At 45.3% G+C, this 18798-nt stretch overlaps 1 protein-coding gene across 12 annotated transcripts in view; it reads right to left on the bottom strand.

Moving 5' to 3' along the window:
- Positions 1-220: 220 nt before the first annotated feature.
- The window catches only part of ST6GAL1 (ST6 beta-galactoside alpha-2,6-sialyltransferase 1), a 149904-nt gene continuing 131326 nt past the window's right edge, over positions 221-18798 (bottom strand). For all 12 annotated transcript variants that reach the window (XM_026455663.2, XM_026455664.2, XM_026455667.2 and 9 more), the window contains 3 exons: positions 5864-5962; positions 4491-4665; positions 221-3259 (listed from right to left, as the gene is read on the bottom strand). In XM_026455663.2, coding sequence (XP_026311448.1) covers positions 3018-3259; positions 4491-4665; positions 5864-5962 — 516 coding nt within the window. In that variant the 3' untranslated portion in view covers positions 221-3017. The remainder of the gene's footprint in view (positions 3260-4490; positions 4666-5863; positions 5963-18798) is intronic.

Genomic DNA, 18798 nt, shown 5'->3' with positions numbered 1-18798 from the left:
AAAAATAAAAAAATCAGTAAACCAGTCAATATTTCAAAGAGGTGATCTTTCCAATAAATACACATTTTTTTCCCCCCCTGGAGTACTGAAAAGTAAGTCTAAGGCTAAAGGAGCTAGTGGGTAAGGACTGGGGGGTTCAGGATCTCAGTTGTGTCCTCTTTGGAGATAAAAGTTGGCAATCAGCAGTTGTTCCTTTAGCAAATAAGAAGAGAGAAGCAGCTTAAAAACACACACACACATTTATTTTAAAATTTGACATAATCCTTGGGTAATTTAGAATTAGCTTAGGCATTTTTCAGAAGTTTCTGAGACTGATGTCTCAACTCCAAACCAATAGCAATAGCTTATTTGATTGGTGGAAGGATTAGAGAGGGCCCCGTGATCCAGATGAATACATGGCTATCAAAGAAGACAGAACCCCATAGAGAGAGGCAGCATTAAGTCATAATTTCTAAATTAACTGTCATAAATATGAAACATCTCACCAGACCAACGGTAACATCCATATCATAATTTGCATTTTACCAAAGTGTCCACATATAGACAGCACAGAACTAAAAGTTCTGTAGACTTCAGAATCACATTTAAATTAATTTGATCCTTTATATTAATAATAATTAAAAACTAGATTCTACCCAGTGTCGTCCCAGTCTCCACACCAACATGTATGTCCTGCTGTCAGAATGCGCTCAGTGGTCATGATTCGAAGATTAAAATGAGCGTGTCAAATCAGAACATAAACCAAGCCAGGAATTCATGGGCCCAGAGAGGGGTAAAGGGCTTGTCCTATACAGCAGTTAAGCAGCCCACGTGCTCTGCTCATTCCCAAGCAGGATCAGACTGGAGCTGCAGGCAGTGAGGAGCAGGGCGTGTTCCGTGTTGTCCTCTGCTTTGCAGGGTTTCTTGGGTATTCCAAGGAGGGCAATTGTTGTCTCCCAATAAGACAGTTAATTCCCTGAGAACAGGACCTCTTCCCCACTAGCCTCCGTCACAGCAGGGTGCATGCAGCCGGGGTGTGAGCACAGAGCAGGTCCCTACTGAAGGCAGGAAGGAAACCAGCATGAACTGAGCACCTACTGTGTGCCAGGTACAGAGCCAGGACAGGGGCTTTCCTGTAATCCTCACAACAGCACTGTGAGACAGGATCGTCATCCCCACTTTACAGGTGTGGAAACAGAGGCTCAAGGGAGAGCATTTGCCCACAGTGGCACAGCTAGTCATAGGGGAGCATCAGTTTGAAACTCCAGGCCTTGTCACTCCATGGCCCTTTCTAGCTGCATAAGCTGAGGGTTTGGCAGTAAATGAGGATCCCAGCTCCGAGATGGTTGGTTTAGAGCCCAAACGTTAGATCCCCTTGAGCACATGGGGCCAGCCTTGAGAGTGCAGAGCCCTGAGTCTAGGAACCCTGGCTCTACAGCATGACTTGGTGATCTTGTGCAAGTCTTTTAACTTCTCCACACCAGGGCCGCGCTGGTCCAGCAGGATTCCCTATCAGGGAGAGGGGACTTAGTAAAACCATCTGGAGAGCGTGTTTGCGAACCACAGAGGGCCAGCCTCTGCTCAGAGAGCCTGATGTTGCTCACTTGCAAGGAAGAGGCGCAGGGCCTTGCAATCTGCTACCACACCTCTCACACCTGGTGAGAATCAGTTCTGATCTCCAAGGTTCTGACCTCTGAGAGTGATGTAAGTCCAGAGAGCCACACCACTACTCCTTGAGAGACCTTCAGCAAAATGCCCATGAGCTCAAAGAAATCGGGGTTCAGGATGCTTTTAAAGCAAAAAAGGCTTCAAAGTAATTTGGGAAGGGAAGATGACTTCTTGAAAAGGAAAAAAAACAAAACAAAAAACAGATGGTGGTTAGGAGGAGATTTGGGGGTAGGTATTGAAAAGGAAGAATGGAACTGTGGTATGCAAACCCAGCTGACAGGATATGGTCAGGCCAGGCAGAGCCTGGAGTTATCAGGTTTCGGGGATCGGCAATGCCTCGTATGTGTCATGAGGCTGCACTTGCTACCTCAGACATGGGTAGGAGGTTTCCTAAAAAAATATCTTGGGTCTCTAAGTTCAGGTAGATCTTAGAAAGTAAATATGGGAAGAAAGAAAAATGCAACTCAAATGGCTCAGATATAATCTGCTTGCGATGTTTCTTCTCTTCCTCTAAGTCTCATCTGAGTGCCCGCTATGCTATAAAGCCTTGTCTGATCCACAAACACAGTTTCAGTGTGTGGCCCTCCTTGGTGCACAGAGAACAAGCCCATCTCTCTACAAACCCCCAGTGCACTGAGCACATTGAATCCTATCTGCCTGCTCAGATGTCTGCCTCTCTCACCGAACTGTAGCCACCTGAGGATACATACTGTATCCTTCTCTACCTTCCATCTCCACATGGAGAGGGAGAGTGGGCTAACCAAGACCCTTTGCTCACAAGCACCCAGGCTAAGGGCCAGCCTAACCAGCCAGAGTGACAGGAACATGTTCCAGGGGCATGGACCTCGGGAGCAACCTTTTTCTGGATGTGCGGAGCATGTTTCCAATGCCCTGTACCACCTACTTGCCCCCCAGAGCCACCCTCCATTGGGCACAATTGCAATTTGGGAGAATTTCTTTAAAACATGAAATCAATATTTAGATGCAGACTTCGAGCAATATAGAGCTTTGGTTTGTGAGAATGGCATCGTTCTGTTGGGAAGAACAAAGCCCAGCTTTGGCAGCCCTGATGGGGGAGGCAGATCTTGCATCTACCACGGTGGAAGGTGGGGAGGATGCTGTCTGGAAAGAATGCTAGACGTGCACGTGTGTGTGGTGGGAAGCTCTGGGCTCATAAACTGCCTGGCTACAGAGAAGGCTGGACCTGATTTCTTGACCACAGGCTCCTGAAGCCCCAGCGCTCTTGCTGACAGAGGCCCCTAGAGTAAAAGGAACAGGCTGGAATTGCTCAGGAAAATGTTCTTCCCAGGCTGGGGTGGCCACGAGACCATCCATTGAATGCCTGATGGAGAAGAGTGGAGAGCCTGTGCTTAGCAGTGAATGGTCCGGAAGCCAGGCAGGGTGGCTTTTCCAAGCAGGTAGATGTCTTCATCTGTGCCCTGGTTGAGATGCTTCACCAAATTCTTCTCATAGAGCAGTGGGTGGTAGGCGCCCATCGTGCAGGCACTATCGAAGAACTTCTGGTAGTAGTAGCACACGTCGGTCTTGCGCTTGGATGGGAGGAACTCATAAATATCCACCTGGTCACACAGGGTCATCATGATGATGATACCTGGAGGGGGGAGCAGAGGCGAGTCAAGCCTGACAACCCACCCCAGCACCCCAGAGCTCTGCCCGGTGGGTCCAGCAGCTCCTGACCCCAAATTTGGAGAGCTTTTCCTCTGGAGTTTCTATTTATGACTGTGATTCCCAATCCAAGTTTCAGCAAGCCAAGCCCAGCAGTGCTCCTTAGGATGCAGGGCTGTATGAGCGTTATATACCTTTGAATCCCCAGCACCTAGGCCAGGGCCTGGTGAATAACAGATGCTCCCTAAATGCTAGTAGATTAAATGACTCCGTCAATCAGCCAATGAATGTATCCATGGAGTAATTTATTTGAAGAAACAGGACAAGATTACTGAGCTGATTGAGGAGATAGTGCTATCATGTGTAGCTAGCACTTTCTAGCACTGTGACATCCTGTAGAACCTCTTGGATGCTGCAATTTGGGAGCAGATTTTTCCTTACAGCACTTACATGAAACAGTGTTGGGGAGAGAAGACTTTTCTTCCCTTAGGTGGGCAAAGGGACAGCTGGAACAGGAGCACTCCACAGTCTGTATGATGAGGCGTGGAGAAAATCCAAGAAGAGGGCCCCTGGCCAGCATTGTTCCAATAAACTCTGCACAGCACTGCTACTGATCCTATCTTTATTTAAATATCTGATATTTCATTCATCAGAATTTTTACATTAATTGTGTTTTCTGAAGATACTGTATTAAAATATTATTTATCTTGATGACTGAGTTTTTAAGGGGTACCCCCTTAAATTGTACACCTGAGAAAAGTGCCTTGCTCCCCTCATCTGAGGTGCAGACCCGCTCCTCATTTTCCCGCCTCCCTCCCCTGTTCGTGGCTTCCCTTCCCTCCATCTTCCTCTGCCAAATTCTCCCCTCTCCAAAGCCTACCAAACGCTACTTCCTCCATGAGGCTATATGCGACTGTCCAGCTAGAAGGTGTCCTCTCTCCTGTGACCCCAGGTTGTCTCTCCCTCTGGCACAAATTGAATGTTGCCTCAGACATCTGATTGACCTCCCCAGTAGACACCCTCAGGAAAAAGAATTCTATCTTACTCATCTCTGTATTTTAGATAGAACTTGACACGGTGTACAAGCAGAGCAAAATCCTAGCAATTGTTTAGCGGACAAACGAACGAACGAATGAATGAATGAATGAGACCTCAGACAAAAAGCTCATCTCTTCTAGAAACAAACACGAACGGTCTTTTCCCCGACACGAACTCACCAAGCATCCCAGAGGATGGGGGGTTTGGCTGAATCTCTTCTGGGGAGATTTCTTGAAGAATGTCCCACAGCTCCCAAGGCATCTGGGGCTTGAGGATGTAAAAGGGCTGATTGGGGTGCAGCTTACGATAACTCTTGTAGTTATTAAAGAAATTATAATCCGGATTCTGGTACCACTGAAAAAGAAAGAAGTGGTCCTTTCAAGGGAGAAATGGGCCAGTGAGCTGCTCCCCATCAGTGGCCATGGGGAGGGGAAAGGACCAACAAGGTTGCTCCTGAGGCACAGCCCTTTTCTTGCAGCGGACTACAGGCTTCTCTTCCGGTCACAGGTTTCACTGGATAGTAGGGTGGGGCCTCGCCTATAGCCTGTGCTTTTGGGGAGAGTTGAGCTTGGCGACCCAGGATCAGCCTTAGGCTTCAGGATCAGAGTCCGGGAACACTATCAGAGCTGAAAAGAGCCCCAGCTACCGTCTGGCCCCATCTCTCATTTTTAAAGGGGAGAAAACTAGAGCACAGGTTGCCACATCTATGGGTTCGGAGTCCTTGTCCCGACCTAGGCATATTTGAGTTCTAAGTGAGATCGGTGCAAAACTGCTGAAAGTCAGATAGTGAGGGTGCCAGGGGTCACCACAGCCTGTCAGGCATTGGTAGAGCCAACTTAAGAGTTAAGTGTCCCAAGATGAGTGCTCTCTGCCCTTCTCAGGAGTCATGGTCCTGAGGCCACAGCAGCCTGTATCAGAGGGAGGCCAACTGACATGCATGAACAGTGAGAGAACTACTCCAGAGAGGTTAGAATCCAGCAGGCCTCCACTCAGGTCTCCTTCCCTGGAAAGAGCTGCTGTTGCAGATCTGCACCTTCTGCTTAATAAATCAAGCCCTGGGACGGGGACTTTCATTCTCCACCCTCCAATTCCCCGTCTGTAAAATGGGAACAACCACACTTCCATCGATCTCCTTAAATTGTTATGAGAGTGAAATGGGAAGAATTCTGGATACTGGAAGTGTGAAATAAGCGTGCTAATACTATTTACAGGAGTAATGGCAACTACTCTCGCGTTCTGCTGATGCTCATTAGGAATAATTGCATTAATGAACAACCTACCCCAGAAGTTGGGAGCTCCAGCCACTATCCCAGTAAATACTATAACTGGGAGACAATACCTGGCAGTGCCTGGGAGGGCAAGGAGAGTAGCTGGCATAGGACAGGAATACTTCTGAATCTGCTAGTCCAGATGAAATGGGGTATCCTAAAACTCAAATACCCAGCCTTTAGGGATAGTCAATGTCAGCCATGACTTTAAAAACCTAGGAAATCAGGAAAATCTGTAGACAGACAGGAAGCTCACCCCCTATTTCCCATGGACACCCACTTACCTTTGCGATGTCTGAATGGTATATAGATGGGTCCCATACAATTAGGATTCCTTCATTGTACAAACCGTCTTTGAGGAAGCGCTTCTCTGTGGTAACCAACTGCAGGAAGAAAGAGATAAGCTGTCACTTGAACATTCATATGCAACTGTTTGACATGAAGTAATAGCTGACACAGCACAAGGTACAGCCTGAGACCCCAGAGTCCCCTGTGAGGCTTCTAAGTTCTGGTGTGGCACTTAACTTCAGTGAAAGAAAGGTAAAGATGCCAGCCTGCACGGCGTTGACCTGAAAGCACATTTATCACAAGCCACTAGCCATAGAATAGAAAGGGTTCCATCCACTCAGGCTTTGAGATCACGGGGCAAGGGTACAGTGAAAACAGCATGGCATCCCAGCCTCCTGGAGTCACACCTTGTGTGGGGGTCACAAGAATAGAGTCTGAAGTCAGGGACTCATATAATCAAAATTATCTCTGGAATCCTTTCAGTCACCTAGAAAGTCCAGTACACTACATACACATCGTGATGGAGACTGACACAGGATCTCTCACAAAGTCCAACACAGCCAATAGTTTCTGTAGCACTGGAACAGATGGCTGTGCTTGTGGCTGAGCACCAGATGAAATATTCAGTTTGTGTAGACAGGCCAGAGTGTGTGCAAAAATGCGCACCTCCCAACAGGAGACTCTCACCAGGCCGGTGAGAAGCTCATGTGTGCCTCTGCTGGTTGAGGGAACCAGCGATGGCCGGCTCTGGCCCTTCTCCACCACACTGGCTCCTGGGCTGGCCTGCCTATGGGTAGTTACACTTGCTTGGCTTAAACATGAGTGTGACAACCTAGCTTGAATAATTCTGCAAAATGTATTAAGAGTGTGTGTGTGTGTGTGTTTTGTTTTGTTTTAAAAAAAGCATATTTATATTCTTTGACTCAATAATTCCATGTTTGGGAATCTATCCTAAGAAAGAATCCAAATTCTGGGGGAAAATTATGCATGTAAATGTTAATTATTTATCAAAATAAAGAAAAGTATGGCAAAAGATACTGGTCTCGGATACAAAAAGATCCAGGAACAACTCTTGGCTTTGCTACTAACTTTCCTATGATCTTGAGCAAACAGAGTAATATTACTAGGCCCTGATTTTCTTATCTGTGAAATGGGAATAACACGTTTGCTCTGCTGTCTCAAACAGGAACTGTGTTGTGGATCAAATGGAGATCATGAGTGAATGAGAAAGAAAAGTAGCCCCAAAGGCTTAAGAATGAAGGGAGCCATGTCCCTCTTAAGAAAGCCAGAACTAATATATGAAATCAGCTGTCAACATTCACTTTGAAAAGCAGATGGGAGATGATGTTGTCCAGGTAAAAATTGAGCGGAATAAATGGCAGAAATCAAATCAAGAATTGACTGAAATGAAAGCAAGAATCACGACAATAATCCCTCTCCATCTTGGTCTACATCACCAAGGCTGAGACCTAATTAATGTCACTGCAGTATCTGGAAAAAACTACAGCAAGGGAGACGGCCCGTGTGCAACCCAAAGAATAGCAATCTGCCGCAAGCCTCTGCAATCACTGAGCTATCCCCATCCCCATACCGTACTACAGACGTAAGGAAGCTCCTGGAAGCCTGAAGGATATACTCTCATTTCCTCAATATATCTTTGGGACAAGAAACACTGGTGGTGGGTGCACCTTGGCGGGAGATTGTGCAGCTACACTGGGTGCTAAGGAGCCAAAGGAAAGACACTAGTCCCTGCCCTCCAGGAGGTCACAGGGTAGCAGGAAAGGTGGACAACTGAACAATGGTTAACACGCGCTGACGGTGCAAAAACAGAGGTAGTACGAGGATGGCCATAAAATGAGCGAGTGTTGGGCCGGGCGCGGTGGCTCACGCCTGTAATCCCAGCACTTTGGGAGGCAGAAGTGGGCAGATCACGAGGTCAAGAGAGTGAGACCATCCTGGCCAACACAGTGAAACCCCATCTCTACTGAAAATACAAAAATTAGCTGGGCATAGTGGCGGGTGCCTGTAGTCCCAGCTGCTGGGGAGGCTGAGGCAGGAGAGTCACTTGAACCCAGGGGGCGGAGCTGGCAGTGAGCCAAGATTGCGCCACTGCACTCCAGCCTGGCAACAGAGCGAGACTTCATCTCAAAAACAAAAAAAGGCGGGGGGAGGGGGTGAGTGTTAAAGGGCAAAAAAGAGATGCCAAGCAGAGATTGTAAGCATGAGAGAGGGGATGTCCCAGACAAAGGGAACCAAGTGCAAACCCCTGAATGTGTGAGTGTGTGACAGAGACTGCTAGATGTCACCCAGTATCCATCCTCTCTTTCTTCTTTGATCACCAATACCTCTGGTTTTTACTTTTGCACATGGCAACCTAAAATAGATTCCCTGAAATAACAAAATTTCATAGCCTCTCTTATAGATAAATATGGCTGGGTGACTAACTCTGGCCAATGGAATGTAAGCAAGTGTGACTTCCAGGAACTAGCCTTAGAGGCAAGGTTATGCCTTTCCTTGTTCCTTCTTCCTGCTGGCTGAAATGTGGTTGTGATGGCTGGAGCTTGAGCAGTCATTTTGGGCCATAAAGTGGAAGTCATATGCTGAGAACGGCAAACCCACGAATTAGAAAGAACTTAGATTCTGACACTGGAACACCATATTAACTTTGGAATGTCTACCTTTGGACTTCTTTTGCATGAGAGAAAAATACATTTTTGTTTTGTTTTGTTAAGCTAGTGTCGGGGGATGTGTGTTCCTGTCTCTTGTAGGAACAACTAGTACAGCGTGTACCCTGTTTGGGAATTGCAAGTAGTTTGTTATGGCTAGGATACAAAGAAAGAGCTGGAAGGGATCAGAGAAATGTAGACAGAGACCAAGCCAGGGAGCTTCGGATTTCTTCAATAGGTTATGGGGACCAGGAAAGGGTTTTAAGTAAGGAAGATCTAAACAAGCTAGAGTTCTGAATTAGTGTTTTTAGAAAAAAGAAGACAACATAGAAGCTCCTATTGTAACCTAAGAAATAATGGAACAAAGAAAAGAAGTTAGAATTGTCGGCTGTAGAGGTGAAGACTAATTGAATATTGAGAGTGAGGGAAAAAGAGATCCAAGGGGACTCCTGGACCTCAGGCCATTTCCTGCATAAGAACAGAGAAAAAGGAACAACTGGTATATGCCTATGGGAGTGAGGTGGAGTGGGAATCTGAAGTTCAAGGATGAGGGCCGGGCACAGTGGCTCACTTGAGGTCAGGAATTCAAGACCAGCCTGGCCAACATGGTGAAACCCTGTCTCTACTAAAAATATCAAAAATTAGCTGGGCATGGTGGTGGGCACCTGTAATCGCAGCTACTTGGGAGGCTGAGGCAGGAGAATCACTTGAACTCGGAAGGCAGAGGCTGCAGTGAGTCAAGATCGTGCCACTGCACTCTACCTGGTGACAGAGTGAGACTCTGTCTTGGAAAAAAAAAAAAAAGAAGTTCAAGGATGAGACTACTGGCCTAGAGTTCCCCGGCTGCCAGGCCATAAGAACTAAGAACAGAACCCACATCTTGTAACTTTAAGTACTGTCCTCCTTCCACTGGGAACATTGTCACTTACAACCGCCTTTCAGGGCTGTAGTCCAAGGGCAGAGCAGGCTTCCTGCTAGATGGGGATTTGCAAGATAGATGTGACTGAGCTGGTGACAGGGAGGCCCGAGGACAGAGGGCCAGTACTCCCTATCCCCATCCACCCTGTTCCCCTGAAAACAGCTGGCATATTAAAAGCAAAGTGTCTTTTCTTTAGCTATGCTTCTTTCTGTGCGGAGTACTGATGCCAGGTGATATATACATACTCATGAGGAGTAGTAATAACTGAGATTTTTAAAAAATGTCTCTCCCTGCTATAGCCCCTTTCCAGCAATTGTTAGTATGCAAAGCAGGAGGCCAGCAACTCCTGGCTTCCTGAGACTATCCCAGCTGAGGCTTCACTGTCCTCAGAAATTCCAAGAGATGCACGAAGCTTTCTTCTTTACAATACATGAAAACAGATGCCATTTAATGATGCTTACTACATGCTAGGTACTGTCACACCTCAACTCAGTTTATCTTCACAACAGCCCCAGGAAGTAAGTGTTAATATGCTCATTTTATAATTAAAGAAACAGAGATGCTAAATGCTAAGTAACTTGTCCAAGTTACACATTCAATAAGTAAGAGGGTCTGAATTTGATTGTTATGTCTGGCTCCAGAGACCACACTTCTTTTTTTTTTTTTTTTTGAGATGGAGTCTCGCTCTGTCGCCCAGACTGGAGTGCAGTGGCACAATCTTGGCTCACTGCAAGCTCCGCCTCCCAGGTTCAAGTGATTCTCCTGCCTCAGCCTCCCGAGTAGCTGGTACTACAGATGTGCGCCACCACACCCAGCTAATTTTTTGTACTTTTAGTAGAGACGAGGTTTCACTGTGTTAGCCAGGATGGTCTTGATCTCCTGACCTCGTGATCCACCCCGCTTGGCCTCCCAAAGTGCTGGGATTACAAGCATGAGCCACCATGCCCAGCCCAGAGACCACACTTCTGTATGCTACAATGTGGGTGGGGTAGGGTACCACAGCTCCTGCAGAAGGATGTCAGAGAACACCGGATAGGAGTATGGAGTGTTAGCAGAACTTGCTTCTTGCCTGAGTTGTAGTATGTCACAATTGGAAGATACTCAAGGTATTAAATTCAGACCCATCATTTTCCAGATGGGTAAACTGAGGCCCAGGGAGATGAGAGAATTGTCTAAGGCTACGATGAGTTTGGGACACAGTTAGAACTAGAGCATAATATTCTTTCTGCTCCAGCAGGACTACACCCATAAAACCATCAGACATTCAAGTAAGCAAGCACACCATGAGGGTCAGGTCACCCACAGTCCTCCTGTACCCAACGGAGAAACAGTCATTCACTTGAGCTACTTGAGATGAATGAGACAGTAATCCCTGAAAATGGAAATAGGCGGCCGGGCGCGGTGGCTCATGCCTGTAATCCCAGCACTTTGGGAGGCTGAGGCAGGCAGATCACGAAGTCAGGAGTTCGAGACCAGCCTGACCAACATGATAAAACCCCGTCTCTACTTAAAAAAAAAAAATTAGCTGGGCGTGGTAGTACGTACCTGTAATCCCAGCTACTCAGGAGGCTAGGAGAATCACTTGAACCTGAGAGGCAGAGGTTGCAAGGAGCCGAGATCGTGCCATTGCACTCCAGCCTGAGCAATAGAGTGAGACTCCGTCTCAAAAAAAAGAAAAAAGAAAATGGAAATAGGTGAAGATGAATGATAGTTTTATCCAGAGAAGAGAAACAGAAAGTGGCTGGAGCTGGGATCTGGTGGAGGGATAAGGGAGAAGCCAGCAAGCACTCCCCTCCTGGAACTTTAAACATGGCTCTGAACTACCCACATTAATACTAACTATATGAAGTTCAACGATTTTCTACCAAAAAAAAAAAAAAAATTGCCTTTTGCCTTGCCAGGTGCAGTGGCTCACACCTGTAATCCCAGCACTTTCAGAAGCTGAGGCGGGCAGATCACTTGCGGTCAGGAGTTCGAGATCAGCCTGGCCAACATAGTGAAACCTTGTCTCTACTAAAAATACAAAAATTAGCCAGGCGTGGTAGCCAGCGCCTGAAATCTCAGCTACTCGGGAGGCTGAGGCAGGAGAATCACTTGAACCCAGGAGGTGGAGGTTTCAGTGAGCCAAGATTGCACCACTGCACTCCAGCCTGGGCGACAGAGTGAGACTCTGTCTCAAAAAAAAAAAAGAAAGAAAAAGAAAAGAAAAGAGATTGCCTTAAAACTGGATGGGGAATTGGAAGCATGGGTTCCAGTCCTGCTCTGTGTCTAACTCACTCCATGGTCTTAGATGGACCATTTCACATCTCCTGGCCTCAGGTGCCTTATTTAGACATAACCCCCTTGTAAGGCCCTGCTGAGGGGACCAGCTATTCCTGGAAGAATAAAGCTGTTCTCAAATGCCTGTAATTACCTGCAGGGGGAGTGTGACCTGGGTTTGGAGATCCTCTTAGCGGGCAGGGGAGGAGTTCATGCTGAGAGTAAGTCATTGGCAGAACGGCAGAGCCCTGGGGAACATCTGCCAGGAAAAGGCTACACCAGGGCACGGAGTGCTGCTGCTAAAGACACTGTTTAATTTGGGAGGCCGAGACGGGTGGATCACGAGGTCAGGAGATCGAGACCATCCTGGCTAACACAGTGAAACCCCGTCTCTACTAAAAAATACTAAAAAAAACTAGCCGGGCGAGGTGGCGGGCGCCTGTAGTCCCAGCTACTAGGGAGGCTGAGGCAGGAGAATGGCGGAAACCCGGGAGGCGGAGCTTGCAGTGAGCTGAGATCCGGCCACTGCACTCCAGCCTGGGCGACAGAGCCAGAGCGAGACTCCGTCTCAAAAAAAAAAAAAAAAAAAAGTAACCTTCTCAGTTAGAAAGTAACAAACGCTCACTGGGGACAGTTAGAAAACGCAATAATAGAAACAAACACACACACACATACATTTTCAGATATTACCACTGTGCATATTTTGGACTTTTTTCTTCTCAGATCTGTTTTCCCTCTGTTATGGACTGAATTGTGTGCCCCCAGAATTCATATGTTGAAGCCCTAATCCCTAATGTTACTAGCACCCTGTTTGGAACTAGGACTGTGAGGGAGGTAATTAGGATTAAATGTGTCATGGGGTGGGGCCCTAATCCCATGGGGCCAGTGTCCTTACAACAAGTAGAGACCCGCAGAGCTCTCTCTTTCCACCACGCACAGAGGAAAAGCCATGTGAAGGCACAGCCTGAAGGCATCCTTTCTCTGATTCGGAGAAATAGTGATTGAGAGTGTGTCTGCTGGCCCAAATCAAGAGGTCCCAGAACTCATAATTGCCATCATGTTTCAATTTTAGTTCCAATTATTATATTAATAGATTGTATGGCAGGGGTTCCATCAAAGTCACGCAGCTCCCCATCGCTGGTTTTAGACCTGTTGTTGATGGAAATCGCGGCCGCCTCCCACCGGCCCCGCCAACCCATCCAGATACCTGTCTCTCGGTATCTTGCGGAGAAAAGTTGGAGCTTCCAGAAAGTTTTGGTGATTTAAAAAAGTGCTGGTGGCAAACACCTAGATCCAAATCCCACCTCTGTCACTGACTTTCTGGGCTCTTCTGAGCAACTCACTCAAACTCTGGGAGTCTGAGTTCTGAGGGAAAATGGTGGTTGGGTCATACCTCACAGGGTTTGCTACGAAGATCAAATGAGATAAGGCATGTAAGACCCTTAGATGGTATATATAATATATTTAACAAATGGCATCAACTATTATTTCAAGATAAGCCCCACTGGGTAATCTGGAAACGTCCTGGTTGCAGTCCAGTCAGCATGGACTGTCGCTAGGATATAGGAAGTAGCTCTCTCTCTAGCTAGCACAAAAGCTTCCAAGGAAGCCATTGGGTCTTCTTGTCACATTGTCTTCTCTGTCGGGCTCCCCGGGTACAGGAGGTACTGAGTTGAGTCTCACAGAAACCGTCTTACACTTACAGTCAAAACTGCATTTATTTAAAGACCCACCCATTTACATATATCATTTTTCCTGTTGACTCTCATAGCCACACCTGGCACAGAAGCATCACATGCCTGACTAGGTCTGCTGGCCTGAAACCTAACAGTATGACACCATTCTCTATAAAAAGCCACCTTCTCAATAAGAAAAGTGCCTTTTTTGTTTTGCATGCCTTCATCACGGCCAAAGGGATGGGAGCTGAAAAAATGTGGGTCCAGATGGCTTTAGAAGAGAGCTGCTGAGCCGGGTGTAGGTGGCTCATGTCTGCAATCCCAGCACTTTGGGAGGCTGAGGCAGGTGGATCACCTGAGGTCAGGAGTTCGAGACCAGCCTGGCCAATATGGCGAAACTCTGTCTCTGCTAAAAATACAAAAATTAGCTGCGCATAGTGGTGTGTGCCTCTAATCCCAGTTACTTGGGAGACCGAGGCAGGAGAATCACTTGAACCCAGGAGGCAGAGCAGAGAGCTGAGATTGTGCCACTGCACTCGAACCTGAGCGCAAGAGCAAAACTGTCTCAAAAAAAAAAAAAGAAGACAGCTGCTATCAGGAGGACCTCTCCGTCTGGGAAGAGAACAAGCCACTCAGAGGCAGAATTTTACCAAAGCAACAGCTATTCTCTCAGTGACTTCTGGGTGCCAGATGTTCTCCTTGTGCAGTGGGGGTGGGGACCCCGTTTGCTAATCCACAGACACTGACACGAAATAGTTAGGATAACCGACCAGGACAAAAGATAGAGAAGACAGACCACCGGCTTTTTAGGATATGAAGGTAAGAAAGGGCAATGATAGAAAGTGTCCATCACAGTTCAGTACCACAAGTGCCGTCATGGAGCGGCCAGGACGTGAGTACGAAAGGAACAGCCAGATACTTAGTGTTGCTTACAGGAGGTGAGAAAAGAGAGCTGATTTGCCTAAGAAGCAGGAAAGGCTCCCTTGAGGGTGGGTAGTGTATCCCAGGAAGTGGGCCACCTTCCTCTCAGCCCTGGCACAATGGTGCACAGAGACCTAGAAGTGTAAGGGGAAAAACAAATCTGCTTCAGTAGAAAGCCATGCATTTTCTGAGCACACTCTTCCTCCCTATCAGATTCTGATTTCACCGGAGCTATTTCACAACCCTTTGTGAACCGCAGGCAACTAATCCATGTGCCTACTGGGCAGGATGCTTGCTGCCCTGGAGAGCTTCAGCTGACTCCTCCCCTCCCCCTGCCTTAGCTCACAGAAAAACGAGTTTCACTCCTTTACTCCAAATTTGTGTTGCTTTGACTTTTCCTTTGAACCAGTTGTAATATCTACCTGGTTCCATCATACGAGTAAAATAAAATCTTCATGATGAATTCATTTTTATATCTGTATGAGAGTCATCATCTTACCCTTTTTTCCCTAAAAATTATCCTTTAACAGAAGTCTTGCCTCCCTTCTGCTAGATGCCTCTGAAGTGGTCTCAAACTGACTCACCTCCCCTGTTGGGATTTGGGAAGGGGGAGTCATTCGCAAAGAGGCAGAGGCAGACCTTGAAGTTTCAGTCGTGCCCATCGCTACTATTTACAAAGCACTTGCTGCATACCAGCTTCCAGGTGACACGCTCCTTTGATCCTAAAAAAAAAAACCCTGGATAGTAACTATTCATATTTCTATCTTATGAGTAAGAGAACTGAGGCTCAGAAAGGTAAAGTAAAGCAACTTGCTCAAGTCACTCACGTAGGAAGTGCTGGGGGAGGGATCTGATCACGGCCTGTCTGACTCCAGTACTCTTAATTCCCAGGCAACCTTACTTTGGCCTTAAATACAGTTTCAGAATCTTTGCAGGACTGAGGTTTCGTTCTTCACAGTGCGGAAGACTGAAACATCACGAAGAGGTGCTCAGAGAATAGGTAGCCTCCACCATCCAAGAGAATGCTTAGGGAGGGCTCCTCCACTCTCCCCTCGCTTCTTTGCTGCTGCCTGCTCACCTCCAGATCCTGCCATCCATGCATCAAACAGAGATTGCTTTCTCTCTAAATTCATTCTCTTCAAGCTCGAAGTAGCCCAGCATAACCTGGAAATCCCACTCCATCAGGTTTACTAACTGTCCCACTCACCCCAATGACAATTATCAATCTCTTTGCTCAAACCTTCTCTACTAAAACCTCTTCCCCCCTCAGCCTCCTTCTGACTTGGCCTTGCATCCCACTTTGCAGAGAAAATAGAAGCCCTCTCATCCTTGTAATACCGACTGCCTCCAGCTACGCCACTCCCACCTTCTTCCCTCTGACTCCCTCCTGCCGGGGGTCATCCTCCACTACGCTTTGGCTCCACCACCACCATGTTCTGGGTAACTTATCATTTTCTCCTCTTTTTAGTATATTCACTTTCTCCCTCTATCAACTGGCTTCTCCCTGTTGATTTAAAAAGAGCTTATAAAATATACATAACATAAAATTGACCATGTTGGCAATTGTAAATATTCAGCTTAGTACATTTATATTGTTGTGTAACTATCACCACCATCTCCAGAACTTTTTCAGCTTCCCGAAATGAATCATAGTATTCATTAAACAACAATTCTGCATTCCTTTCTCGCCCTAGCCCTTGGCAAACATCATTCTACGTTCCGTCTCTACTCCAGGTGTTTCATATAAAGTGGAATCATGCAGTGTTTGTCCTTTTGTGACTGTCTCCCTTACTGACATTTTTTCCAATTTAAAACATTGTATTAAAATACATATAACATAACATTGACTATCTGAACCACTTTTAAGTGTACAGTTCAGTGATATTAAGTACATTTATATTGTTGTTATATTGTTATAACAACAATATAAATGCAATATTGTTTATTGCATATAAATGCAATATAACATTTGCAAAATGTTATATTGCAAACCATCTCGAAAACTTTTTCAGTCTTGTAAAACTGAAACTCTATACTCATTAAACAGTAACTCGCCATTCCCCCTCCCACCTCACATTCCCTGGCAACCACCATTCATGTAGTATTTTGTGTGTGTGTGTGTGTGTGTGTGTGTGACTGGCTTATTTCACTTGGCATAATGTCTTCAAGCTTCATCCATGTTGTAGCCAATATCAGTATTTCCTTCCTTTTTAAGAAGAATATTTTATTATGTGTATAAACCAGCTTTTGTGTATCTATTTGGCATCAATAGACACTTGGGCTGCTTCTGTATTTCAGCTATTGTGAATAACAGTAGTATGAACATGGGGGTACGAATATCACTTCAAGACCCTTCTTTCAATTTCTGTAAGTATATGCCAATAAATAGAATTATCAGATCACATGGTAATTCCACGTTTAAGTTTTTGAGGCACTGCCATACTGTTTTCCACAGTGGCTAATCATTTTCCATTCCCATCAACAGTGCTCACAGATTCCAATTTCTGATCACAGAAGCCATCCTAATGGGTGTGAGGTGGTACTGTGTTGTATTCTTGGGTTGCATTTCCCTAACAAAAAAGAGTTGAGTCTCTTTTCATGTGCTTACTAACCATTTGTATATCTTGGAGAAACGTCCATTCAAGTCGTTTGCCCATTTTTGAATTGGGTACTTTGATTTTTTTTTTATCGTTGTTTGATGAGTGTTCTATATATTCTGTACATTAATCCCTCATCAGACGACTTGCAAATATTTTCTCCTATTATGTGTGCTGTCTTTTTACTCTGTTGAGAGGACCTTTTGATATATAATTATTTTTAATTTTCATAAAGTCCAACTTGTATATTTTTTCCTTGTTACGTATGTATGCCTTTGGTGTCATAATGACGAAATCATTGCCAAATCTGATGTCATAAAGTTTTTGCCCTATGTTGTCATCTAAGAGTTTTATAGTTTTTGGTCTACATTTAGGTTTTAGGTCACAGATCTGTTTTGAGTTAATTTTTATTTTTAGTGTTAAGTAAGGGTCCAACTTTATTCTTTTGCATGTGGATAGCCAGTTTTCCCAGTATCATTTCTTAAAGAGACTGTCTTTTCCTCATTGACCGATCCTGACACACTCGTCAAAAATCATTTATGCGTATATACAAGAGTTTATTTCTGGGCTTTCTATTCTATTCCAATGGTTTATATGTTTGTCTTTGTACCTCACTGTTTCGATTATTGTAACATATGTATTTTTTGAAATCAAGAAGGGAGAGAACTCCAGCTTTATTCTTATTTTTCAGGATTGTTTGGTTAATTGGGGTCCCTTGAGGTTTCAGATAAATTTTAGAATGGCTTTTTCTGTTTCTGCAAAAAAAGAAATATCTTTTGGATTTTCATAGCGATTGCCTTAAATCTGCAGATCATATTCGGTATCATTGACATCTTAACAATACTTTTTTCAATCTGTGAACATGGGATGTCTTCCAGGTTTTTGTGTCTTCTTTAATTTCCTTCAGAAATATTTTGTAGTTTTCATTGTACAAGTCTTTCACCTCCTTGGTTAAGTACTTTATGCTTTTTTATGCTGGTCTATTGTAAATGAAATTGTTTTTTAAATTTCCTTTTTAGATCATTCATTGTTATTGCATATAATAGAAAAAATGAATATTTTTGTGTGTTGATTTTGGATCCTGCTACTGTATTGAATTGGTTTATTTATTCAGTATTTTATTGTACTGTACTAATCCTTCTTCCTGTGATGAAGAAGGGACAAAGTAAGATGTGTAAGATTTCATCCCACTACTCAGAACAACGTGTCATTTAAAACTCCTGAATTGCTTATTTCTTGAATTTTTCATTTAATATTTTCAGACTGCAGCTGACCACAAATAAATGAAACTGCAGAGAGTGAAACCATGGATAAGGGGCTGACTTCTAATTTCAGTGACTTCCAGCTGCCAAGTTACACAAGAAAGAAACTGAGCTGCACCTTTGGCCCCTCTCCCTTTACTTCTCACATCCAACGCGACATTAAAACCTGTTGACTGCAAATCCCAAGTAGCCCTTAAATACATTCTTTTCTCACATTCACCTTCACCCCTACTCTTGTGCAAGCTATCAGCATATCTAAGCCAGACCACTGTAAGACCTTCCTATGTATCTTCATCTACTGCAGCCCCTCTGATCAGATGGAAGCCAGTGATGGTTACAAAATGCAAATCCGATCATGCCATAAAGAAGGTGCTTCACCCTGCCGGGTGCAGTGACTCACATTTGTAATCCCGGCACTTTGGGAGGCTGACGCAGATGGATCACCTGAGGTCAGGAGTTTGAGACTAGCCTGGCCAATATGGTGAAACCTTGTCTCTACTAAAAATAAAAAAATTAGTCGGGCATGGTTGTGGGCACCTGTAATCCCAGCTACTCAGGAGGCTGAGGCAGGAGAATCGCTTGAACCCAGGAGGTGGAGGTTGCAGTGAGCCGAAATCACGCGACTGCACTC

This window comes from Piliocolobus tephrosceles, chromosome 2 (assembly GCF_002776525.5).
Source record: "Piliocolobus tephrosceles isolate RC106 chromosome 2, ASM277652v3, whole genome shotgun sequence".
In the NCBI taxonomy this organism is placed as follows: Eukaryota; Metazoa; Chordata; class Mammalia; order Primates; family Cercopithecidae; genus Piliocolobus; species Piliocolobus tephrosceles.
Note: the sequence above shows the minus strand (reverse complement) of the source record. Positions and strands in the feature narration are given on the sequence as shown.